General features: G+C 49.6%; 1 protein-coding gene across 3 annotated transcripts in view; it reads left to right on the top strand.

Annotated features, from left to right (window-relative positions):
- MCPH1 (microcephalin 1) overlaps window positions 1-15,712 on the top strand; it is a 229,369-nt gene extending 213,657 nt beyond the window's left edge. For all 3 annotated transcript variants that reach the window (XM_018041974.1, XM_018041973.1, XM_018041975.1), the window contains 2 exons: window positions 4,433-4,670; window positions 15,375-15,712. In XM_018041974.1, coding sequence (XP_017897463.1) covers window positions 4,433-4,670; window positions 15,375-15,427 — 291 coding nt within the window. In that variant the 3' untranslated portion in view covers window positions 15,428-15,712. The remainder of the gene's footprint in view (window positions 1-4,432; window positions 4,671-15,374) is intronic.

The raw sequence follows: 20,912 nt of genomic DNA, 5'->3' as shown, positions 1-20,912 counted from the left end.
CCCAGAGATGGAGGCCGTGTCTCCTGCGCTGAGTCACCTGGGAAACCACCCCCCACAGACACACACACACAGACAGGTTGTCTCTCATCATCATTTGAGCGAGTTTCTGCCTAAAGCTGGGCTTCCCTGGTGGCTCAGGCAGTGGAGAGTCTGCCTGCAACGCAGAAGACGCGGTTCCGATTGCTACGTCGGGGAGGATCCCCTGGAGAGGGAATGGGAGCCCACTCTAGTGTCCTTGCCTAGGGAGTCCCGTGGATGGAGGAGCCTGGAGGGCTGCAGTCCGTGGGGTCGCAGGAGTTGGACACGACTGAGAGACTGCACCACCACCACCACTGCCTGATGATGGTTTAGCTTAGTTATGTTAGCTCTTATGGTATCGTTAATAATCTGATGACCCATATAATAACTGTTACAGTCTGTGATCGTTTTGTGAGTCTCACGCTCTCTTTTGATGTCCTTGAGTGTCTGAATCAGAATGATTGGTTCTCAAGTCTTACTGTCAAGGATCCCAGAAAAGAGAAGCAATTCAGATTGCTCTTTGAAATGTTTTTCCTTTACAGTGTTTACTCACGTCTTCTGGTGTTAGGTCCTGAAACCTAGCTATAAAAATATAAGGAAGTACTCCAATGTGGCTATAAATGCAAAAATCACTTGTTAGATGTTGGTGCAGAAGAGAAACTGGAAGTTCAAGCTGACACTCGGCTTTTACTCGGTATGTTACTGTTATCTGATCAGTCATAAAATCCTAGGGAAGGGGAGGACTATGCATCAGTTACATTCGGAAATCTTAATATAGCTGCGCCCAGCGTTCTCAGCAGATGGTAGTAGCTTCCCATGTCAGCCTGCCCCTCGCAGCATAATTTACGGAGCTGAAATACGGAAGAATGGTGGTTGGGATGGGGACTCGATTAGACGACGGAACAGCCTCTGGCTCTTGTCTTTTCCCAGCTCTGCCTCAGATTTATGCTATTTTGTAAAGTGGATGTACTAACTTGTTTGGTAGATATTTTTTCATACTTCTGCCACTGAAGTTCTGACACATTTATGGAAGTAGTTTGTGCTTTAAAAATGTAAAGAATAGTAAAGTTCATGAATGAAAGGCCTGCCTTCCACCACCAGTCCTATCCCAAAGTCATTACCGTTGGGCCTAACCCTGCCAGACTGCTTGCTTTGCATGGGAACCTCGTTCCAATTAACCATTTAATACTATGGGTGGATACTCAAAAGGTATTTAAAGTTACATACTGTTACTGTGCTACCATCATTTTTTTAAAATTGGAATATAATTACTTTACAACGTTGTGTTAGTTTCTGCTGTACAATGGGACGAATCAGCTACAGGTGTACGTATTTCCCCTGGCTCTTGAACCTCCCTCCCACCCTGCCCCTATCCCACCCTCTAAGTCATCACAGAGCAGCTCTTGAACCTCCCTCCCACCCTGCCCCATCCCACCCTCTAGGTCATCACAGAGCAGCAGTCAGAAGACATTTGTTTTCCAAAGAGAATGTATAATACCCTCATCATATGGAAGCAACATATGTGTCCACAGACAGGCGGCTAAAGATGTGGGATATGTGTACGCACAGTGGAATATCACTCAGTCACGAGAAATAAAATCTTGCCATTTGCAATATCATGGATAGACCTAAGGGGTATTATGCTAAGTGAAATCAGTCACACAGAGAAAGAGAAATATCACGTGGTGTCACTCATGTAGAAACTAAGACAGCAAACGAACAAACAAATCAAAACAGTGACAGAGGCACAGACACAGAAACAAACTTGTGGCCACTGAAGGGGGAGCCGTGGTGGGCGGGGAATGGATGGGGTGAGCTGGGGGTGGGGGATGGGCGGGGAGTGGATGGGGTGAGCTGGGGGGTGGGGGGATGGGAGGGGAGTGGATGGGGTGGGCTGGGGGTGGGGGGATGGGAGGGGAGTGGATGCGGTGAGCTGGGGGTGGGGGATGGGCGGGGAATGGATGGGGTGGGGTGGGGGATGGGAGGGGAATGGATGGGGTGAGCTGGGGGTGGGGGGATGGGAGGGGAATGGATGGGGTGAGCTGGGGGTGGGGGGTGGGAGGGGAGTGGATGGGGTGAGCTGGGGGTGGGGGATGGGCGGGGAATGGATGGGGTGAGCTGGGGGTGGGGGGATGGGCGGGAATGGATGGGGTGAGCTGGGGGTGGGGGATGGGAGGGGAATGGATGGGGTGGGCTGGGGGTGGGGGATGGGAGGGGAATAGATGGGGTGAGCTGGGGTGGGGGTGGGAGGGGAGTGGATGGGGTGAGCTGGGGGTGGGGGGATGGGTGGGGAATGGATGGGGTGAGCTGGGGGTTGGGGGGAATGAAGAGGTACAAGCTTCCAGCTGCAAAATTAGTGAATCATGAGTATGAAATGTACAATGTGGGGAAAATGGTCAAAAACTGTGTGCCCTGTCTTTATAGGATAACAGATGATGATAATGAGGCCTATCATGGTAATCATTTTGTAATATAAGAAAATATCAAATCACTATGCATACCTGGTTCTAATATAACTTCAATTATACTTCAGTTAAAATTCAGAATACCTCTTAAAAAAATTTTTTTGGAGCGGGGACGTTAAACTGAGGATATGGAGAGAAACAAAGTTAGGAGGTTTCCCCCCGACATTAAAAGGACAGAGGAGGACAGGGCCTGGTTTGGTCAGGCTACCGACTTAGAGGCCCTCGTTGCCCAGGTCCACGCTGTTCCGTCTTCCCACTTGGCTGTTCTCAGCCTCGGGAATCCGGGGTGTCCTGTGTCAACAGGCCGAAGTTGCTCTTATAGTGAGTGAGGAAAAGCTGCCCCCAGCAGACCTGCCCTCAGGCCCCGCTGGCCAGACTCGAGCCTAGCTCCACGCAGGCCTTTGTAAGGAGAGTCCCCGCAGTGGGCTCGGCCCAAGCCTGAGTCTTCCCCCCCGCCCACGGCGGGGAAGGGGCGCCCACCTTGAACAGCTGGCCCTGCAGAGGTCAGCACTCAGAAAATGACCGTGCCTCCCTGCTCAGAAGGAAAGGACAGAGTGGATTCGAGCAACAGAAAGCCGGGAAGGGTGCCCTGACTTTGTTCCTTTGCTGTGTCGGTCCTCACCTCCTACAGCCAGCTTGGACAACATGTGACCGCATCTGACTTGAGGGAGGTTCTCGATCCCCAGCTGCAGGGCTGCGTGGCCCCATGACTCTCTGCGTTTATGGGTCTTCGGCTTTCTCCTGCAGCTCAGCTCACAGTTAACCAAAGCAAACCTCTTCCACATCAGTATCTTCATGTGCAAAATTAAAGGAGCACCCTACTTGCCTCCCAGGGATGTTGGGAGTAACTGACGGCACGAACGAAGGTACCACACTGGTAGAATTGTCATCTGCCCTGTTAGTTCCTGAGTCGAGGGGAAGATATATATCAGAGCTTATGGCAAAATTCAAGTGTACGGCCGGATTTAAATCTATCACATTCGTTTCACTGATGGTGGAACCTTTTCCCTTTTTTTGGAGTAGGCTCTTCTTTTCCTGAAAACGAAAGCAGCATGCAAGCCCAGTGCAGGAACAGCTCTTCCTGGGGTTTAGCCGGAGCGGCAGCCTGAGGAGGGCATCCTCTGCTGCCTTGCCGCCTGGGGTCACGCTGGCCACTCCCCGCCCCCCCGCCCCCGTCCTCTGGGCCCTGTGTGCCCCCTCCTCTGAGGCGCCTCCCTCTCCTCCCACAGACCTCCCGTCAAAACCTGCAGTTGCCCTGAGCCACAGACCTGTCCTCAGGGAAATTCACGGGTTGAAGTCTCCAACCCTGACCACCTCCCCGGGTCTATCTGCGTGTAGAGGAGTCCGTCTTTAATCAGAACACAGGGGCCTCCCCGCCACCCCCAGGCCGGCCGCCAACCCTGACCCATCAGGGCAGGCTGCACCGTCCATTCTGAACCCTGCAGGGTCTCCAGGCCGGTCCCCACCCACCAGCACACAGCCCTCAGGCCCCACCTGGCCCGCGGGCACAGGGCCAGGACTCCCTTTGCGTTCTCCTGCTGATGGGCGGGGGTGAATGGAGCAGCGCTGGTGCCGCCCACTGTGGGCGCTCTGAGCTGGGTGGAGGGTGCGGTCCCGTGCAGCAGGCACTCCAGGTGAGCCTCCTGCCTCCACGGCCCTCCCGTCACTCAGGACACGGAGGCCGTCCACCTGGCTCAACCGAACAGTTGATTGCTTTCCAATAATTTGGTTTAGAATCTGTAATAAATCAAAGGCCTAAACTTTTTCTTTTTTTGCTTGTAAATTTGCTTGGTAAATTTGCTGCTGCAGAAAATGTCATCTACTTGTAAATGTTGTCCTCAGAACCCGTGGAGGACAGACAACCCAACCTCAGCCTTTCTTATTTCAGTCAGCCTGTTCTCGACAATGAAGAGGTCTAGAGTAACCCCTGCCCCCGTCTTTCCCCACAGCTCTGCCGCCAGGAACGCCTGTCTTGCGCCGGGCAGTACCGGGGAACCCTGTTTGCTGACCAGCCGATCATGTTCATCTCCCCGGCCAGCAACCCCCCTAGAGCCAAGCTGGGGGAGCTGGTCGTGCTGTGCGGGGGTCGGGTCACACAGGTCCCTCGCCAGGCCAGCATCTTCATCGGACCCTCCCCGGGAAGGAAGAAGGAGACGGTCAAATACCTGTCAGAAACATGGATCCTAGGTAAGCATCCGCACGCGGGTTCCTGGAGGGAGGGGGCGGCACCTTATGAAGTCAGAGCCTCCGTCCTGCGGTCCTGGGGGTGACGGCTGGGGAGAGCATCAGGCCTGGTGCACTTCTCACATCATCTGCATTAAGAGGCCTGTAGTTAAAGAAATCATGTGATTACCAGCTGTCACAAGACCACCTGTCTGTCCAGGTGAGCTCACGGGGACAAAGGAAGTCCTCTTAGACTTTTGCCGCCTGCCCTCCCTGCTTGCGTGCAAGGCCTGGCCGGCCCGCCCCACCCCCTGCAGGTCCACCGGAGGCCCACTGCCCCTGCCGGCCACCCGCTGCCCCTGCCAGCCGCCCTGCTTTGCGTACTCGCCTGTCATGCTCACAGTGCTGTGTTTCACAGCAAAGCGACCTTCGGCTTTCACTTCCAAAAGCTGGTGTGTGGCGTGAGTGTGATGCACGGATCGGCGTCAGTGTTGCCGTGCTGTGCAAAGGCCCCCCGGGGATTCTGCGGGGGAGGGGGGATCCCAGGTGAGGCTGGAGGCCGACCCTGGTGGGGGGAGCGCCGTCTGTCCCCGGCTTTGGGGGCCCCGGGACACCGGGAGGAAGGGGCGCAGGGCAGCGGAGCTGGCAGCGTGCGATGCAGTGGAGCCAAGTGGACGTCTGATCAGCGTCCGCGAGGCTGGTTTCTCTCCCCTGCTTGGGGGGGCCGTCTTTCCCTGTGTCCTGGAGGCTGGACGTCGGATCAGCCTCCGCGAGGTGGTTTCTCTCCCCTGCTTGGGGGGGCCGTCTTTCCCTGTGTCCTGGAGGCTGGATGTCTGATTAGCGTCCGCGAGGCTGGTTTCTCTCCCCTGCTTGGGGGGGCCATCTTTGCCCTGTGTCTTCACGTGGCTCTCCCTCGTGTCCCCATCTCTTCTTCTTCTGAGGACGCCAGTAACTGGATCAGGGCCCATTCTCATGACCTCATTTTAATTTAGTGACCTCTTCAAAGGCCCTTTTTCAAAACACAGTCCCATTCCAAGGTCCTGGAGGTTCGGTCTTCGACCTGTGGGCTTTGTGGAGGTTCAACCCCTGACACTGGATTACCCATTTCAGCACTTTTGACCAAGCTGCTCATGTGACTTCTTAGATGTCTCCCTCTCCGCCTGAGTTTCTTTCTCAGCGTTCCTCCAGTTCACTTTTCTTGTCTCTAAACCCCAAACTCCTGGCTTCTCTCACCCCATCCTAGATGTTACCCTTCAACACCAGGATTGCCTTGGGGTCACAGACCAGTACCCCCGTCGGTCAGCTCAGCGGCGGCATTAGATTAGAAATAAAGTGCACAATAAATGTAATGTGCTTGAACCATCCCAAAACCAGCACCCCCCCCCTCCACCAGTCTGCGGAAAAATGGTCTTCCGTGAAACTGGTCCCCAGTGCCAGGTCAGGGACTGCTGGTTTAAGATTGGCAGGGGCCGTGTTTGTTCCAGTGGCGCTCATTTATAATAACCACGCTCGTGAAGATCTTGTAAATGGCCAGTGGTCCTCCTTTGATATAGGATCTTTCACTTTCTGGTGCACAGTCATTTGTCATCTGCCTGGAAACTAACTTCAAAACACCTATGGTTGTAGCTACAGTCCAGAAGCCAACAGAGGCTGTTTACTCTTTTCCGCATGCCAAAAATACAACCTTCAAAACATCCTATGTTCTCAAACAGAGGTTTTTGTTTTGTTTTGTTTCATTTTTTTAAGAAAACTGCGTGTATCAAAATGATACCAACTGGAGACCGGAACTGTGCTTTGGAAAGAGTCTCCCTCAGCTGACGGGACTGCGCACATGGCTGATGTCAACAGTCCCACGGACAGCTAATCTTTCCAAAGCCTGCGGTCGTGCAGGGGGCCAGAGGCGGGTCTGCACTCTTACTGTTTCCAGGTTCGGGAACTCGGCCGGCCCCTTCCTAGTGCTGGTGTGTTTCTGTGCACACACTGTGTGCATGTCGGCTGCCGGCCTGGCTCCCTCAGGGGTCTGGCCACGTGGCCCCCCTGCTGGTGGGTCCTCAGGAGGCAGACGCCTACCTGCTCGAGGCCCGGATTGTCATGTCCACCGGCCCTTTGGCATTCTTTGAGTCTCAGAGCTGAAGCTGCGGGCCCGCCTTTCTGTTTCTTTCCTCTCCCGTAACTCATGTCCTGTTTCTGACTTGTCACTGCTCACACCATCTGCGAGTGCCCTTGGCAACATCCGGGTATTGTGTGTCCTGGAACCCTTGGCTCTCCGCATGCTGAAATCCTCACCCATAACATCAGTCCCCTGCCAGTGTGCGCCGGGTCCTCTGGCTGTCTCCCTAGCCTCGTCGTACGAGTGTTACACACTTGAAAAATGTGTGTTCTGTTAGTGTGTATGCATCTCCCTCTGAATGGAGCTCCAGCCTTGTGCCGGTGAAGGAGATTTCACTTTTACGTCTCTCCACGTGTGCACAGACCTACAGAACACACAGTCTAGATCGTCACCTTTTCTGCGTGTGTTAGTCGCTCAGTCGTGTCCGACCCTTTGTGAACCCATGGACTGTACCCACCGGACTCCTCTGTCCATGGGATTCCCCAGGCGAGAGTACGTGAGTGGGTTGTCACTTCCTCCTCCAGGGCATCTTCCCGACCCAGAGATCGAACCCAGGTCTGCTGCCGTGTAGGCTGATTCCTTGTTCTCTGACCAGGTAACACGTCACCTGGTTCTCTCTGGACCTAGTGCAGTCACTTCTGTACCTGACAGGGTGATGGACAGGGTGATCGGAGGAGACAGCGCAGGCGTGCGGACTCCCTCCCTCCGCAGGGCAGTGTCCAGGGCCACGGAGCCCAGGCTCACCAACACAGGGAAGAGTCATTCCTGCTCCTTCAGCAGAGAAGCGTCTTCTCTCTTGAAGACTGTTCTCCTTCCCATTAGCTTTCATCATAAACACTTCCAGAGAATACTTTATTCTCAAAATGTTGTGAAATTAAAATTAAAACCACGTTAAAGCACCAACTTAAATGTCATTTTGTGATAAATTATGAAAAGCAGGACTCAAATTTTATCAACTAAATTTGTTCCAACTAGAATATCAGATGATGTGTGAGCTAGAATCCCTGAGACTTATTTTATTCAAACTGCTTTTAAAATCTTTAAAACAGCTTTTTAGATTTGTAATTTGCCTTCCAAACCAAAGATTCTAAGGTTTTTTTTTTTTTAAGTACCTTGCATTTATTCCTATATTCTATGGGGTCTTTGTTTTTGCAGGCCTAATAGAATCAAAGGCTTTCCTAGTGACTCAGACGGTAAAGAATCCGCCTGCCAATGCAGGAGACACGGGTTTGATCCCCAGGTCAGCAAGATCCTCTGGAGAAGGAAATGGCAACCCACTCCAGTATTCTTACCTGGGAAATCCCACAGACAGAGGAGCCTGGCGGGCTACAGTCCATGGGGTCGCAAGGTATCGGACAAGACAGGACAACTCAACAGCACCGAGCAATGGAGTCGCACTGGCTGGACGAGTAGGAGGAAGGGGGGCCGTTGGCACCACCCTCTCGGTGGAGGGAAAGCGGACACTTTCACCGTGAGCTCACGTCCGAGCACTGTGAGCCGTCAGATAGACCTTTTATCCCTTCATTGTATCTTAGAAACAGTGACCCAGTGTATTTTAGTGTTTTCTTAAAAAAAAAAAAACTGTCACACCATCCTCCCACCACCTGGTGTTGCTGGCCTAGAACAGCGTGAACTTAAGCCATCTCCACTTCAGGCTCCACACGTGAAACCTAAGCCATGATCAGTCACCTGCTCTGAGCAGAAGCTCACATCGGCCGAGCCGCCTTCTGCCGAGGCCACCGGACCGGTCCCGACTGTGTTCCCAAGCCATTCCCCAGGGTCTGCTTTCCCTGAAACAGCAGCACACTTGGGCCAAGATTCTTGATGAATCATTCAACCAGAGGGGGAGTGGGGATTTCTGAGAGAGAGCACACTTGTGGAGCTTAAATATGTATGGAAATAAACAGGAAAACAAAACTCAGATTCCCGGCACCAGGAGGCAGAAAGTTACCTTCACCTGATCTTGGTGCGACTGATTACCTTCTGAAGCACTTCCCAGGAGTTAGGCTCCCCTCACCCCACAGAGCACCGTTCCTGTCTTATGGGTCAAGGAACAACAGGTCTGGGGTTCCCTGCTGGCATGGGGGCTGGCAGGGGGCACGGGGCGTCCATCAAGGGTCAGTGGCCTGAGCTGTGACCATTTTTCCCTCCTTTTATCCCCTCCTGTCTTATCAGGTTGAGCTTGGCCTTTCTCATAAGACATTTCCAATCTCAGGCGCCCTTTCCAGCCTGGGCTACGTTCAAGTGATAAAACATACATTTTATGCTGTTGTGGGAACATGATATAATAATCTCAACAGCCTTGCCAAAAAAAAAAGTCTCGCCTCGGCATGATTTCCTCATAACTTATAAAACAGCATTTGATTTGAGTGTCTCCCCATGTCAGTGTTTTCAGGAAAAAGGTCCCTGATAGTGTACGGGCCTTGTGTGTGCTGGCAGGCTCCCTGCCGCCTGGAGGAGCGAGCCGAGAGAGCCCATAGCTGCATGCTCTGCACGGGGCGTTTGTTACAGCCCTGGACTGATGGTTTGCTGATCACGTCGAGTCTGTCAGGGGTCCTCGGAGCGTCTCAGGCCACGTCTCCACTGTACAGGTTAAGAACCAGACATGGAGAGGTGATGTAGACAAACAGCAGAATATTCTTCTGCTCTAAAGAGGAAGGCTGTTCTGAAACCTGCACCAGCGCAAGTGGGCTGGAAGACACTGCGTTCAGGTGGGATAGGCCCGTCCCAAAAGACAGGCGCCACGTGACTCCAGCCTTAGGAGTCACCTGAGCATAAGCAAGCTCATAGGGACAGAAATACAGAGGTTAACTCAGCCTGGAAGGGGAGGGGAAAGGAATGGGGAGTTGCTGTTTAATGAACACAAAGATGACGTTTGGGATTGTAAGAAACTCCTGGACAGGGGCGCTGGTCGTGGTGGCACAGTGAAGTGAGTGTGCTTATTGCCGCTGAGCCGTGTACTCAGAACAGTTTAAATGGCAACTTTCAGCTCATGTCTGTCTCACCACAAAAAAACACCATCTCCCCTTAGATAATTTTAACAAAAGTTTTACCAAACATCTCAAATCACTGCAGGACAAAAAGAAAAGAGAAGCTATTTCATCTCATTTTACACGGCTAGCCCAAACTCGTTTGTGAAGATAGATATAAAAATCCAAAATAAAATATTGGCGAATTAAATTTAGCAGTATGTTAAGAAACATATAATCAGGTAAAGTTTAGCTGAATAATGTAGAAACAAATATCATTAAATCTTTTCTTCTAGTCCATTGATTGTTCTCAGCAGATGTTGAAAGCGTTAGAGAAAATCCAGTACCCACTCATGATTAAAAACAATAACAACAACAATTAGGAATAAGAGAACTTTCCTAAATGATGAGGAGTATAAAAAAACTTACAACATATTTGCCTATAATACAGTATATACATAGAAAAATTGAAGAGAGTCAAGAAATGGTTATAATCAATTCAGCAAGATTCTTAAGATACACTTACTAAAATCATCAGCATTTCCATGCCCAGGAATAAATATAAAATGTATAGAAAAAATAGTGAACTCAAGGCTAGCCCTGTGATATCTTTTCACTCACATATCTTGGGTAGAAAGGAAAAGTTGTCATGCTAGGAATAAACTAGCCAGTCTTATCTAAGACAGCACAAATTCTTACTGTACCCTTGGTTAAGTATCAGATAAGTGAACACCTCTACCCCAATATCAGAGCAGAAAAAAAGATTGAGACCTGCTAGGTTAGACTGTCTCCTCCAGACACTCTGCACGGCATCAGGTCATTCATTCACCCAGTTTGTGTTTGTTGAGCATCTTCCGTGTGCCAAGCATGTTCTTGGCACTCCTGGAATAGCAGGTGGCAAGGCAGATACAGCCCTTGCTCTTTGGGGGCTTACCCTCTAAAGACGACAAGAGAACATTTTCTAAAATCCTGGTGGTGATAAATACTATGAAGAAAACAGGTTGGAATGTGGAGAGAGACCGTGAGCTGGGCTCCTCGCCGAGGCCGGATGGGCTTGTGTGGCGCTAAGGGAACAGTTAGGGTCAAGGTGAGAGGTGGGCAGAGGCCGTGGATCCAGGGGATGACGGGGAGGAGGCGGCGGAGCCTGAGCCCACAGGCCACGTGGACAGCGGTCAGCTGTGTGGTGTTTGTTCTAAGAATGAGCAGAAGTCACCAGAGGATTTTAAGAAAGGGAAATGGGCTCCGAGACGTATTTTTAAAGAGAAGCCAGAGAGGCTTAGGCTCTTACAGAGATTCAGGTGATCGGTGGTGGTGGTTAGGACCAGGGTAATAGTGATGGAGGTGATGGGAAGCTGTCAGATGTTAAATGAAAGTGCTGAGTCCAACTGCACCCTCTGGCAGGTTGGACGCTGTGCCATGTGAGGACAGAGAGGAGGGGAAGGGCAATCCTAGACTTGGACTCCGAGTGCCCGGGAGGACGGTGAGGGCCTGGGACTCGGGATCCATGGAGGAGCAGAGAAGGGCCTGGCTTGTTCAGAAGAGGAGACAGCGTGTGGGCGGGCAGAGACGCTTGGTGTGGGTCCAGAGGGAGACGCAGGCCGGGCTCAGCATCAGAAAGGACTTGGCGACCTTCAGCACCTGTCAGGGACCCTCACTCCGCACAGCAGAGAGAAGAAAGTGTCACGTGAATGTGTTAGTCGGTCAGTTGTGTTGAGCTCTGTGACCCCATGGACTGTAGCCCGCCAGGCTCCTCTGTCCATGGAATTCTCCAGGCAAGAATACTGCAATGGGTTGCCATTCCCTTCTCCAGGGATCAAACCCACGTCTCCTGTGTTGCAGGCAGACTCTTCACCATCTGAACCACCAGGGAAGCCCTGCAGTCACGAGCTGACCCCTTATGTACAGATACCTGGCTGCACAGACCCTGCCATTTCCCAGCCCTAAAATTCGTGGCTCATTTTGTCAAGATAAAGCTCCTGCGAGGGCCCTGAGGGTCCCCGAACTCTACACACAGGACCACATCTGGCTGTTGGCAACCGGAGTCTTAGTTCAAATAAAGTGACTTATCCGCCCCACCCTTAAAAAAAAGAAAAAGCACTGGCAGCATGTTGATTTGACATCCCAAGCACACGACCACACAGAAGCACGGCCAGTGAACTTGAGCGTGTGCACATAACGTGTTCCAAGACCGATCTGCTGAAAACAAGCAAAACCTGGGTTTCTCTCTTTCCAGTTGCAGTTTCATGGGAGCCGCTTGTGTGTGATCTGTCCCCTCTCAGCTGGCGAGGCCTGGCACTCCACGCGCATCTGTCTTGTGGTCACGTTTTATGGGGTGTTTGACGACCGTACATCTGACATGACATTTGAATTTGGGGACGTGGCAGTCTTCAGACGCCAAATGAACTTGGACAGAAATCCCTCTCCCCGGGTGTGTTTACAGTTGGGGACGTGGAGCTGGGAGGGCCCCCCTGGTCACTCGGCTGCCCCTCAAGTGCTCCCCTGCCCCAACCGCGATCGCCACCATGCACCCTCATCCCTGCCCAGCGGTCCAGGGGCGAACCCCTTGGGCAGCACCGTCCCAGAGGGCGGAGGGGTTAGCCACAGACTTTCCTGTGGCTTCTGTTTTATCTTAATTTAAAGCTGGATCCTTCTCCAGCCAATATTTTTTTGCATGCCACAATAGATGGACGGATATGTAGAGTGACACTTGATTTCATGGTCAAGGAAGTCAGACAGCAGAGAAATGCATAAAATCCCCAAATCCAACTACTCTTCCCTAAAGCAGCTACACTACAGACCAAGCTGTTTCTTTCAGGTTTAACATATATTTACATAGAAATAAATGTATATAAACACATGCATTGAGGGTTTGTTCTCCATAAACGGAGAATCACACAGTCATGAGCTTTTATCCAACTCTGGGTCTAGAAGGTCCTTCCATTTTCATGCAATTGCTTCATTCTTTTAACCGTCAGAGGTGCTGTGATTAATTTATACACTCCTTACAATTTGATGCTGCTGCTGCGTCGCTTCAGTTGTGTCCAACTCTGTGCGACCCCATAAACAGCAGCCCGCCAGGCTCCCCCGTCCCTGGGATTCTCCAGGCAAGAACACTGGAGTGGGTTGCCATTTCCTTCCCCAGTGCATGAAAGTGAAAAGTGAAAGTGAAGTCACTCAGTCGTGCCTGACTCTTAGTGACCCCATGGACTGCAGCCTACCAGGCTCCTCCATCTACGATTTGATATTTGGGGTTATTTCCACTATTTCTGCTATTATAAACTGTATGTGTGTGTGTTCTAGTTGGAGTGATTCAAATTCAATTTTAAGAGACCATCTTAAGCTCTGATTAGTCTCGCCCAATCCCAGACAGGAGTATTTTTGTAAAATAGATTCATGGATGGGGAATTACTGAAACCTGGGGTGTGTGTCCTTTAAATTTTGATGCACACAGCTTCACTGGGTTGCACTCTAACAGTACTTTGATATTCCTGTTTCCCACACCCTCACCAGTTCCAGACTTTAACCATGTTTTCACTATCTGGTGACCTCGTTACTTAAGGCGTATGCTGATTACTGAGTTCCTCGTCAGCACGGAGCAGGGACTCGCAGCTCCTGAACTGCTGTTCTTGTCCCCTGCCTGCTTTTACATCAGGCTGTTTCTCTTTTCCACATTGCTTTACACTGATTGTTTAATATAAACTCTAACCTTTTGTGATAAACATAAAATCCTCTCAACTTGTCTCTCTCTATTTATATGGTGTTTTCTGTGGGTTTTACTTTTTAATTATTATTCTGGATGGTACAAAATACCTCTCTTCCTCCACAGCACATAAACTGAGGTTTCACTTAGAAAGCTTTCCCTGCCCTGAGCTTTCACGTAGTCTCCTGTCTCTTAATGCTCTTACAGTCTTTAATGTTTAGAGCATTAATCCATCTGTATTCATTGTGGGATACAAGGAATCATCTCATCTCTTTAACAGCTTATCGTTCTTCACGGATGTTTATTTTTTTTGCATGCGGGATCTTAGTTCCCCGAGCAGGGAAGCGTGGAGTCCTAACCACGGGGCTGTCAGGAATTCCCTCCACTGGTTTATAATGCCACCTGGAACCATCTCTTAAACTCCCACATATGCATGGGTCAGTTTCTGGGTTTTGTTCTTATCCACTGATCTGTTTATCTGTTCTGTGTTCATTATATACTAGATTTTTAGATTAGGTAGGAAAGAGCGTCATCCTATTTGCAGTCTTCTCTGGCTTTCAAAAATGACATCCTGTCAGAAATCAGTGTAAAAAATGGAATCAATGGGGTTTTTACAACCTGGAAGAATATATGGATTATTGTATAACCAAGGCTAGGGAACCTTTTCTACCTGTGATTCAAAGTCCGGATGCAATAAAAGACTGGTATAATTTGAATATATAAGTAAAAATTTCTATAAGAAAAGTTAAAACACAAGTAACAAACTGAGAGAAAGTGTATGCAGTACGTATCATGAATAAAGGGCTAACATTAAAATATGTCATAGCAGTCCCTAACTGTATTGTGGAATTAAGTGGTGTATGTGGTGTCGGTGATAATTGTTCCAGTCCCACTGTACACATTACATTTATATAATGTGTATGAGCTCTATAACAAATAGTAATGATCCTCCCTTCTGTGATTCAGTTCCCAGCTCAGACCACCTGTGAGGAGGTGCATTCATCTTGGAGGGCTCTGATTAAATTCTGGGGCACTGCCTTGAGCTACAACTAAGATGAGCTGTTTTTTTTTTTTTCTTCCATTTTGTTTTGTTTTTGTTTTACTCATAAAATAAGCCCATTTTTTCTGCTTTGAATCTCAAAACCGTCACAGCTTTCCATGTTCTGTTGTTCATCATCCTGACCTCTTAAAGTCCTTCAGACACAGTTGTTCACCCACTGGATAATGTTGCCGTCAGTAAGTTAACTTTGTCAGTCAGTCAGCGCTGACCACCCACTGCACGCCTCTCTCATCCCAACAGCAGCAGAAGGGTCAGGGGCAGTCAGCTCTCCAGTGCTGAGAGCACAGGGCTGCTGGAGCCGGCTGCAGGCCCACCTGTGCCGGCCCCCTCTCCTGCACCTGGGGCTGGTCCCAGGCCAGGGCGCTTCCTGTGGTTCTCAGAAAACAGTTAGTTATGCTCTGCCCTGTACCAGGGAGTACTTGCCATAGCAAGATGAGAATTTGAGTCTCCTTTGTCATGGACTGTCCACTGGAACGTTCCACCATGAAGGGCATGTCCAAGTGTGCTGCATCTAAGAAGACGTGGATTCCAAGCGTTTGAAATGTTGCTGGTGCGGCTTAGGAGCTGAACTCTTCATGTCACTTTATGTTATCCTGCTTCACTTTAATTAGGCACGTGTGCCATTGTGGACACACATGTGTGGATCATGAAGCCCAGGACCACTGAAGATTTTACATACGTTTAGTATATCTGTGGTAAGGTTGGAAGAGGAAATGGCCACCCACTCCACTACTCTTGCCTGGAGAAGACCATGGACAGAGGAGCCTGGCGGGCTACAGTCCGTGGGGTCGCAGAGAGTCGGCCACAGCTGAGTGACTAACACTACTGTAAGGGTTTTGTCTTACCATATGCGGGCCATTACCAGTGCTAACTGCTTCTCTCCCTCTAGATTCGATCAGTCAGCACAAGATCTGTGCCTCTGAGAACTACCTGCTGCCGTGATGCAGACGCCTTTCAGCCCACAGCAGCTGCGAACAGCCCACCACTCGTCCTCGGCCACAGAAAGGATGCCTTCGTACGTCATCACGTCTGTGCGTGTGTGCGGTGTATGAAGAAGCGCCTTCATGTGGCTTTCTGACGTCTGACTGTGTGTCTCAGAGAAGTACTGACCCCCCCTGTTGGGCCTTTTCTACATAAACCCAGTCTGTGTGTCCCAGAGATGACCATAATGAAGTCCCAGAATTTGTCATTGAAGCACCGTACTGTTAAATAAAGGTGGAAATTAAATTGTGTTTATTAATGAGAACAAAGAACCCCTGAGCGTCTTGGTTGTCATCTGCTAGGTATGAAGGATACTGGTCTGTTATCACAGTTACACCTTAGGTCCCTGAGATTCCTTTCAAAACAATTAATGAGGACAGGTGTCAGGAGCTGTAATTAATGATTATTAGCGCCCTGGAAGTCGCCCTGGCTTCTGCGAGCTTAGTTTCTGGCGAGGAGAGCACCACCCGCCACAGACCAGGGTCCCCACTGGCCTCCAGGATGCCCGCCGTCCCCTGGAGGAGATGTGGATTCGGGATGAATTCTACACACGCGGCTGCTCAGCTTCTCTCAGAGAGAAAGGCTCAACAGAGCAAGGCTGCAGGTGCTGCTACAATGCCCTCATGATTCTGTTCCCTCGTGTTACTCATCTCAGCTGCGATTTCTACCTCAAATAAATATTGTGTGCATGCATGCTAAGTCGCTCTGAGTGACCCTATGGACTGTAGCCCTCTCAGGCTCCTCTGTCTATGGGGATTCTCCAGGCAAGAGTGCTGGAGTGGGCTGCCATTCCCTTCTCCAGGAGAATCTTCCCGACTCGGGGATTGAACCCACATCTCTTATGTCTCCTGCGTTGGCAAGCAGGTTCTTTACCACTAGCGCAACCTAGGAAGCCCCAAATAAATATCAGGTCTCAGCAAATACAAGGGATCTACGTCTAGAATAAACCTTAGAGAAAGGCAACAACAATGCCCATGGAAATAAGGAAGCGTTTTCTCTTGGTGTAAACATAGCATATGCCCCAGGCCCCTCTTAACACTGCTGCCCAGCAACCTTGAGCCTCAGCACTGCTTGGCAAGCCTGGGTCCTTCCTCCCTCCACATACGCCCTGTTTCACGATGTCGTCCACTACATCCTGGGCTTGGCTACTTTGGGGCTCAGGTATCAATACTTTGGCAGAGCTCCTCTGACACCAGCAGTTCCTGGCAACTGACCAAAAATGTGCTGACTCCCAGTGGGGACAAGCCATGGAGAACTTCATCCCCCAGCTGTGGGGCCACAGAGGGCCACCCAGACAACGTGTCCGCCCAGGCCTGCATCCTAACAGCTGAGTCCTGGTCCCTGATGCTGCCTGCCAGCAGCCACTTAGGATTCTCTTTCTAAAAGCTGTCCCTTAGGAGGTCACTTGCTTAGAATTTCCACTAAGCATTTTGTATGTGGTATCTTGTTTAATCCTCCCAGCAATCCTAAAAGTTAGTTACTACAAGTTTGCACCCCTAACCCAAACACAGAGGACTAAAAGTGTCTCAGAATTCTGAATTTTTTTTAATTTTGAAAGGTATGTGGCTCTCACCACTTCTATTCAACATTATATCAGAGATTCTACTGAAAGGAGGAGGCCAGAAAAGGGATTAAAGTCATACAGACTGGAAATGAAGTAAAAGTATCTCAGATCACATATACTACATGTAGGAAACAATAAGGAATTAAAAAAAGATAATTCAAAATGGAATTAAGAATACAACTCTATTTGCAATATCATCTAAAAATAAACTAAGAATAAACTTATACTGAAACCTACAAAAACATTTCTGGGAGAAATTAAAGATCCAAGTAATTGGAGAAATATACCAAGATGGATTAGAAGACTATTCATAAGAGGGCTAATTTTCCTCAAAATTGATTTATATAATGTAATCATCAAAATGCCAGTTGTTTTTTTTACAGAATTTGAAAAGCTAACACTAAAATGTATATGAAAATGCAAAGAAGGAAGTAATTTCTTAGAAAAAGAACAAAGTAGATTTACACTACCTGGTTTCAAAATTTACTGGCATAAAGGTAGAATGCAAATCAAGAGAAGAGACTAGAGAATCTAGATATAAACCCCATGCTTATGGTCACCTGATTTCAACAAAGTTGCCAAGGCAATTCAATGCAGTAAGATAGGAAAATATATATATATACATCCTTATCTCACATGCAAAAAGGAAGTGCACAGAGATCCCCACCTCACACCACACACAGTGAACTCAGAGAGGCCAGAGCTGACTCGGGGTTTGTCAGCCGCAGCACTACGGGCATTTCCAACAGGAAGATTCTGTGCTCTGAAGGCTGTTCTGGGCACTGCGGTACGTGGAGCCCTATCACTAGCCTCTGTTAGATGCCACTGGCACACTCCACCAGCTGTGCCCCCCCCAGACTGTCTTCAGGTATCCCCAGATGTGCTCTGGAGACCAAAACTTCCCAGCTGAGAACCACTGACCTAAAATTGTTAAATGTCTAGAAGAAAACACAGCAGGCAATCGTGAAAGGTTAGCAGGGATTTCCCACGTGTGACACTGAGGGCGCAATTCATACAAAAATAAAATGAACTGGACCTCGTCAAAAGTACAAGCTTTGCTGTTTGAAAGAAACCATTTAGGAAAGTAAAAGACAAGTCACAGACTAGGCAAAATATTTTCAAAACATATCTGATGAAGGAACCGTGTCCAGACTATGTAAAGAGCTTCTATCCAGTGGCGGAAATCAAACCAATACTGTAAAGCAATCATCCTTCAATTAAAAACAGATAAATGAAAAGCAAACAAGAAGACTGCCCAAAAGACATTTCACACAGAGCATGTAGACTAAGTACATAACACTCAACATCAGTGGTCATTAGATGCAAAGCGAAAGCACGCGGGGATGTCGCCATGCGCCCTCAGGAACGGCTGCAGCCAAAAACTGACAACGCAAGAGCGACCAGCACGTGCAGAGCCTAGGACTCACGCGCTGCTGGTGTGGCTGTGTCATTCAGCAGTTTCCTTTGAAAACGAAACATACACTTACGTGTAATCCAGCAGCTTGACTCCTAGGTGTGCACCCGAGAGAACTGAAAGTGTGGCTGCAGAAGGACTTGCACACAAACGTTCACAGCAACGTGATTCACACCAGCCAAAAGCTAGGAGCAGTCCATCAGCTGATGAATGGGTAAACAAAACCTGCGATATCCACACCGCAGACCACTACTCGGCGATGCTGCTGCTGCTGCTGCTAAGTCGCTTCAGTCGTGTCCGACTCTGTGCGACCCCAGAGACGGCAGCCCACTAGGCTCCGCCGTCCCTGGGGTTCTCCAGGCAGGAACACTGGATTGGGTTGCCATTTCCTTCTCCAATGCATGAAAGTGAAAAGTAAAAGTGAAGTCACTCAGTTGTCCCCGACTCTTAGCGACCCCATGGACTGCAGCCTACCAGGCTCCTCTGTCCATGGATTTTCCAGGCAAGAGTACTGGAGTGGGGTGCCACTGCCTTCTCCGACTCAGCGATAAAAAATAGCAAACAATTGATAGAGGCAGCAACGTGAACCATCCCCGAGAACAGGGAAGGAGAAAGAAGCCAGACTCCAAAGACTATGTGCTGTGTGATTCCACTTAGATAACGTTTCTCGGGAGGGAAGAACTATAGACAGAAAACAGATCTGTGATTTCCTGCTACTGGGGTTAGAAATGGGAATAGACAGCAGACATTTTGGGGTGATAGGAATATTCTAAAACTCGATTGATCCATTTACTAACATCATTGAACAGTACATTTTCTGTGGTAAGTTTTACAGAGTGTGAATTATACCTCAATAAAGTTATTGGCTCAGTTGGTAAAGAATCTGCCTACAATGCAGGAGACCCAGGTTTGATCCCTGGGTGGGGAATATCCTCTGGAGAAGGAACTGGCAACCCACTCCAGTCTTCTTGTCTGGGAGATCCCATGGACAGAGGAGCCTGGTAGGCTACAGTCCATGGGGTCATGAAGAATTGGACACAACTTAGTGACTAAACCACCACCGAAGTTATTAAAATAAAAAAATTTTAAAAGCTGCATGGCAACCTTGGAGCTGTGCCTGTCAGATATCACCTTTAAGAAAGAATCTTCTGTTCAGCTGGAATGAAAAGCTAACTGCTGGTCGCACCTTAAAGACCCACCTCAGCTTTCAGACCAAGGCCACGCCCTTCCTGGGTGGTCGGTGCCCAGCGGGTGTTGGGGGGCCTGGCTGCTTCTCCCGATAAAGCCTCTCGGCCTCCAGGAGCCCCCGTCTCCAGCTGCAGCGTGGCCGAGGCTCTCCCTGCCCGCCCCTCCTCCTGTCAGCTGCGTCACAAGCTCTCTTCTTGGGATCCTGCTTCCTGTCCTCTTTACAGTCCGCACGAGTTGTTCCCAACAAACTCCCTGCGCCCACCAGTCAGCCCCCCACCCCGCAGACTCCCCTGACAGTGAGCAAGGTGCTGCCTGTGGCCCCACCCCCGAGCCCTTGGAGGCCGCAGGCTCCCGTTTTTGCCATGATACAAACCACGTGGAGTGGGACACACGGCTGGTCGTCTCACAGACACTCGGGTCAGATTTTTGCCTGTCTTTCAGAAAACCTCGATTTCAGTGCCTTTGGATTCGGCAGTTGCAGACCGGGGACCGTGGGGCTTCCGTCATTATCTGTAGATACTCTGCTTTCCAGAGATCACATCACTTCTAGAGAAGAAAGCCACCGAAAGCAGAGAAGGGCTCCAGACGGGACACGGGAGTCCCTGCACAGAACTACCAGCTCGTCAGGCTTACTGGTGCAGCTCTGAGAACGTCCGACGGATGGGTAATGACCTGGGTGTAAAGTGTTTACTTGTGGATGGACCTAGAAATTGTCATACTGGGTGAAGTCAGACAAAAGAGAAATAGTGTATGACATCCCTTACATGTGGAATCTAAAAAGAAGTTACACAGATGAATTTATTCAAAATCAGAGAGACAAGACACAGAGAGACTCACAGAGAGCAAACTTACAGCTCCCCGGGGGCAGAAGATGGGGAGGGGATAGTTAGGGAGTTTGGGGCTGACATGTACACTCTGCTTTATTTAAAATGGATAATGAACAAGGACCTGCTGGACAGCACAGGAACTCTGCTCAATGTTACATGGCAGCCTGGATTGAAAGGGAGTTTGGGGGAGAATAGATACACGTATATACATGGCTGAGTACCTTCACTGTCCACCTTAAACTATCACAACACTGTTAAGTCACTGTTTTTTTGTTGTTGTTCAGTCGCTAAGTAGTGTCCAACTCTTTGCAACCTATGGACTGTAGCATGCAAGGCCTCATTGTCCCCTACTGTCTCTCGGAGGTGGCCCAAGTTCATGTCCATTGAGTCAGTGATGCTATCCAACCGTTCAATATCACAGTAACCCAAGTCTGTGCCTCAATGCCAAAGAAG

The sequence above is a fragment of the Capra hircus genome, chromosome 27 (genome assembly GCF_001704415.2).
Source record: "Capra hircus breed San Clemente chromosome 27, ASM170441v1, whole genome shotgun sequence".
Classification (NCBI taxonomy): domain Eukaryota; kingdom Metazoa; phylum Chordata; class Mammalia; order Artiodactyla; family Bovidae; genus Capra; species Capra hircus.
This window is presented reverse-complemented; position numbering and strand designations above follow the sequence as displayed.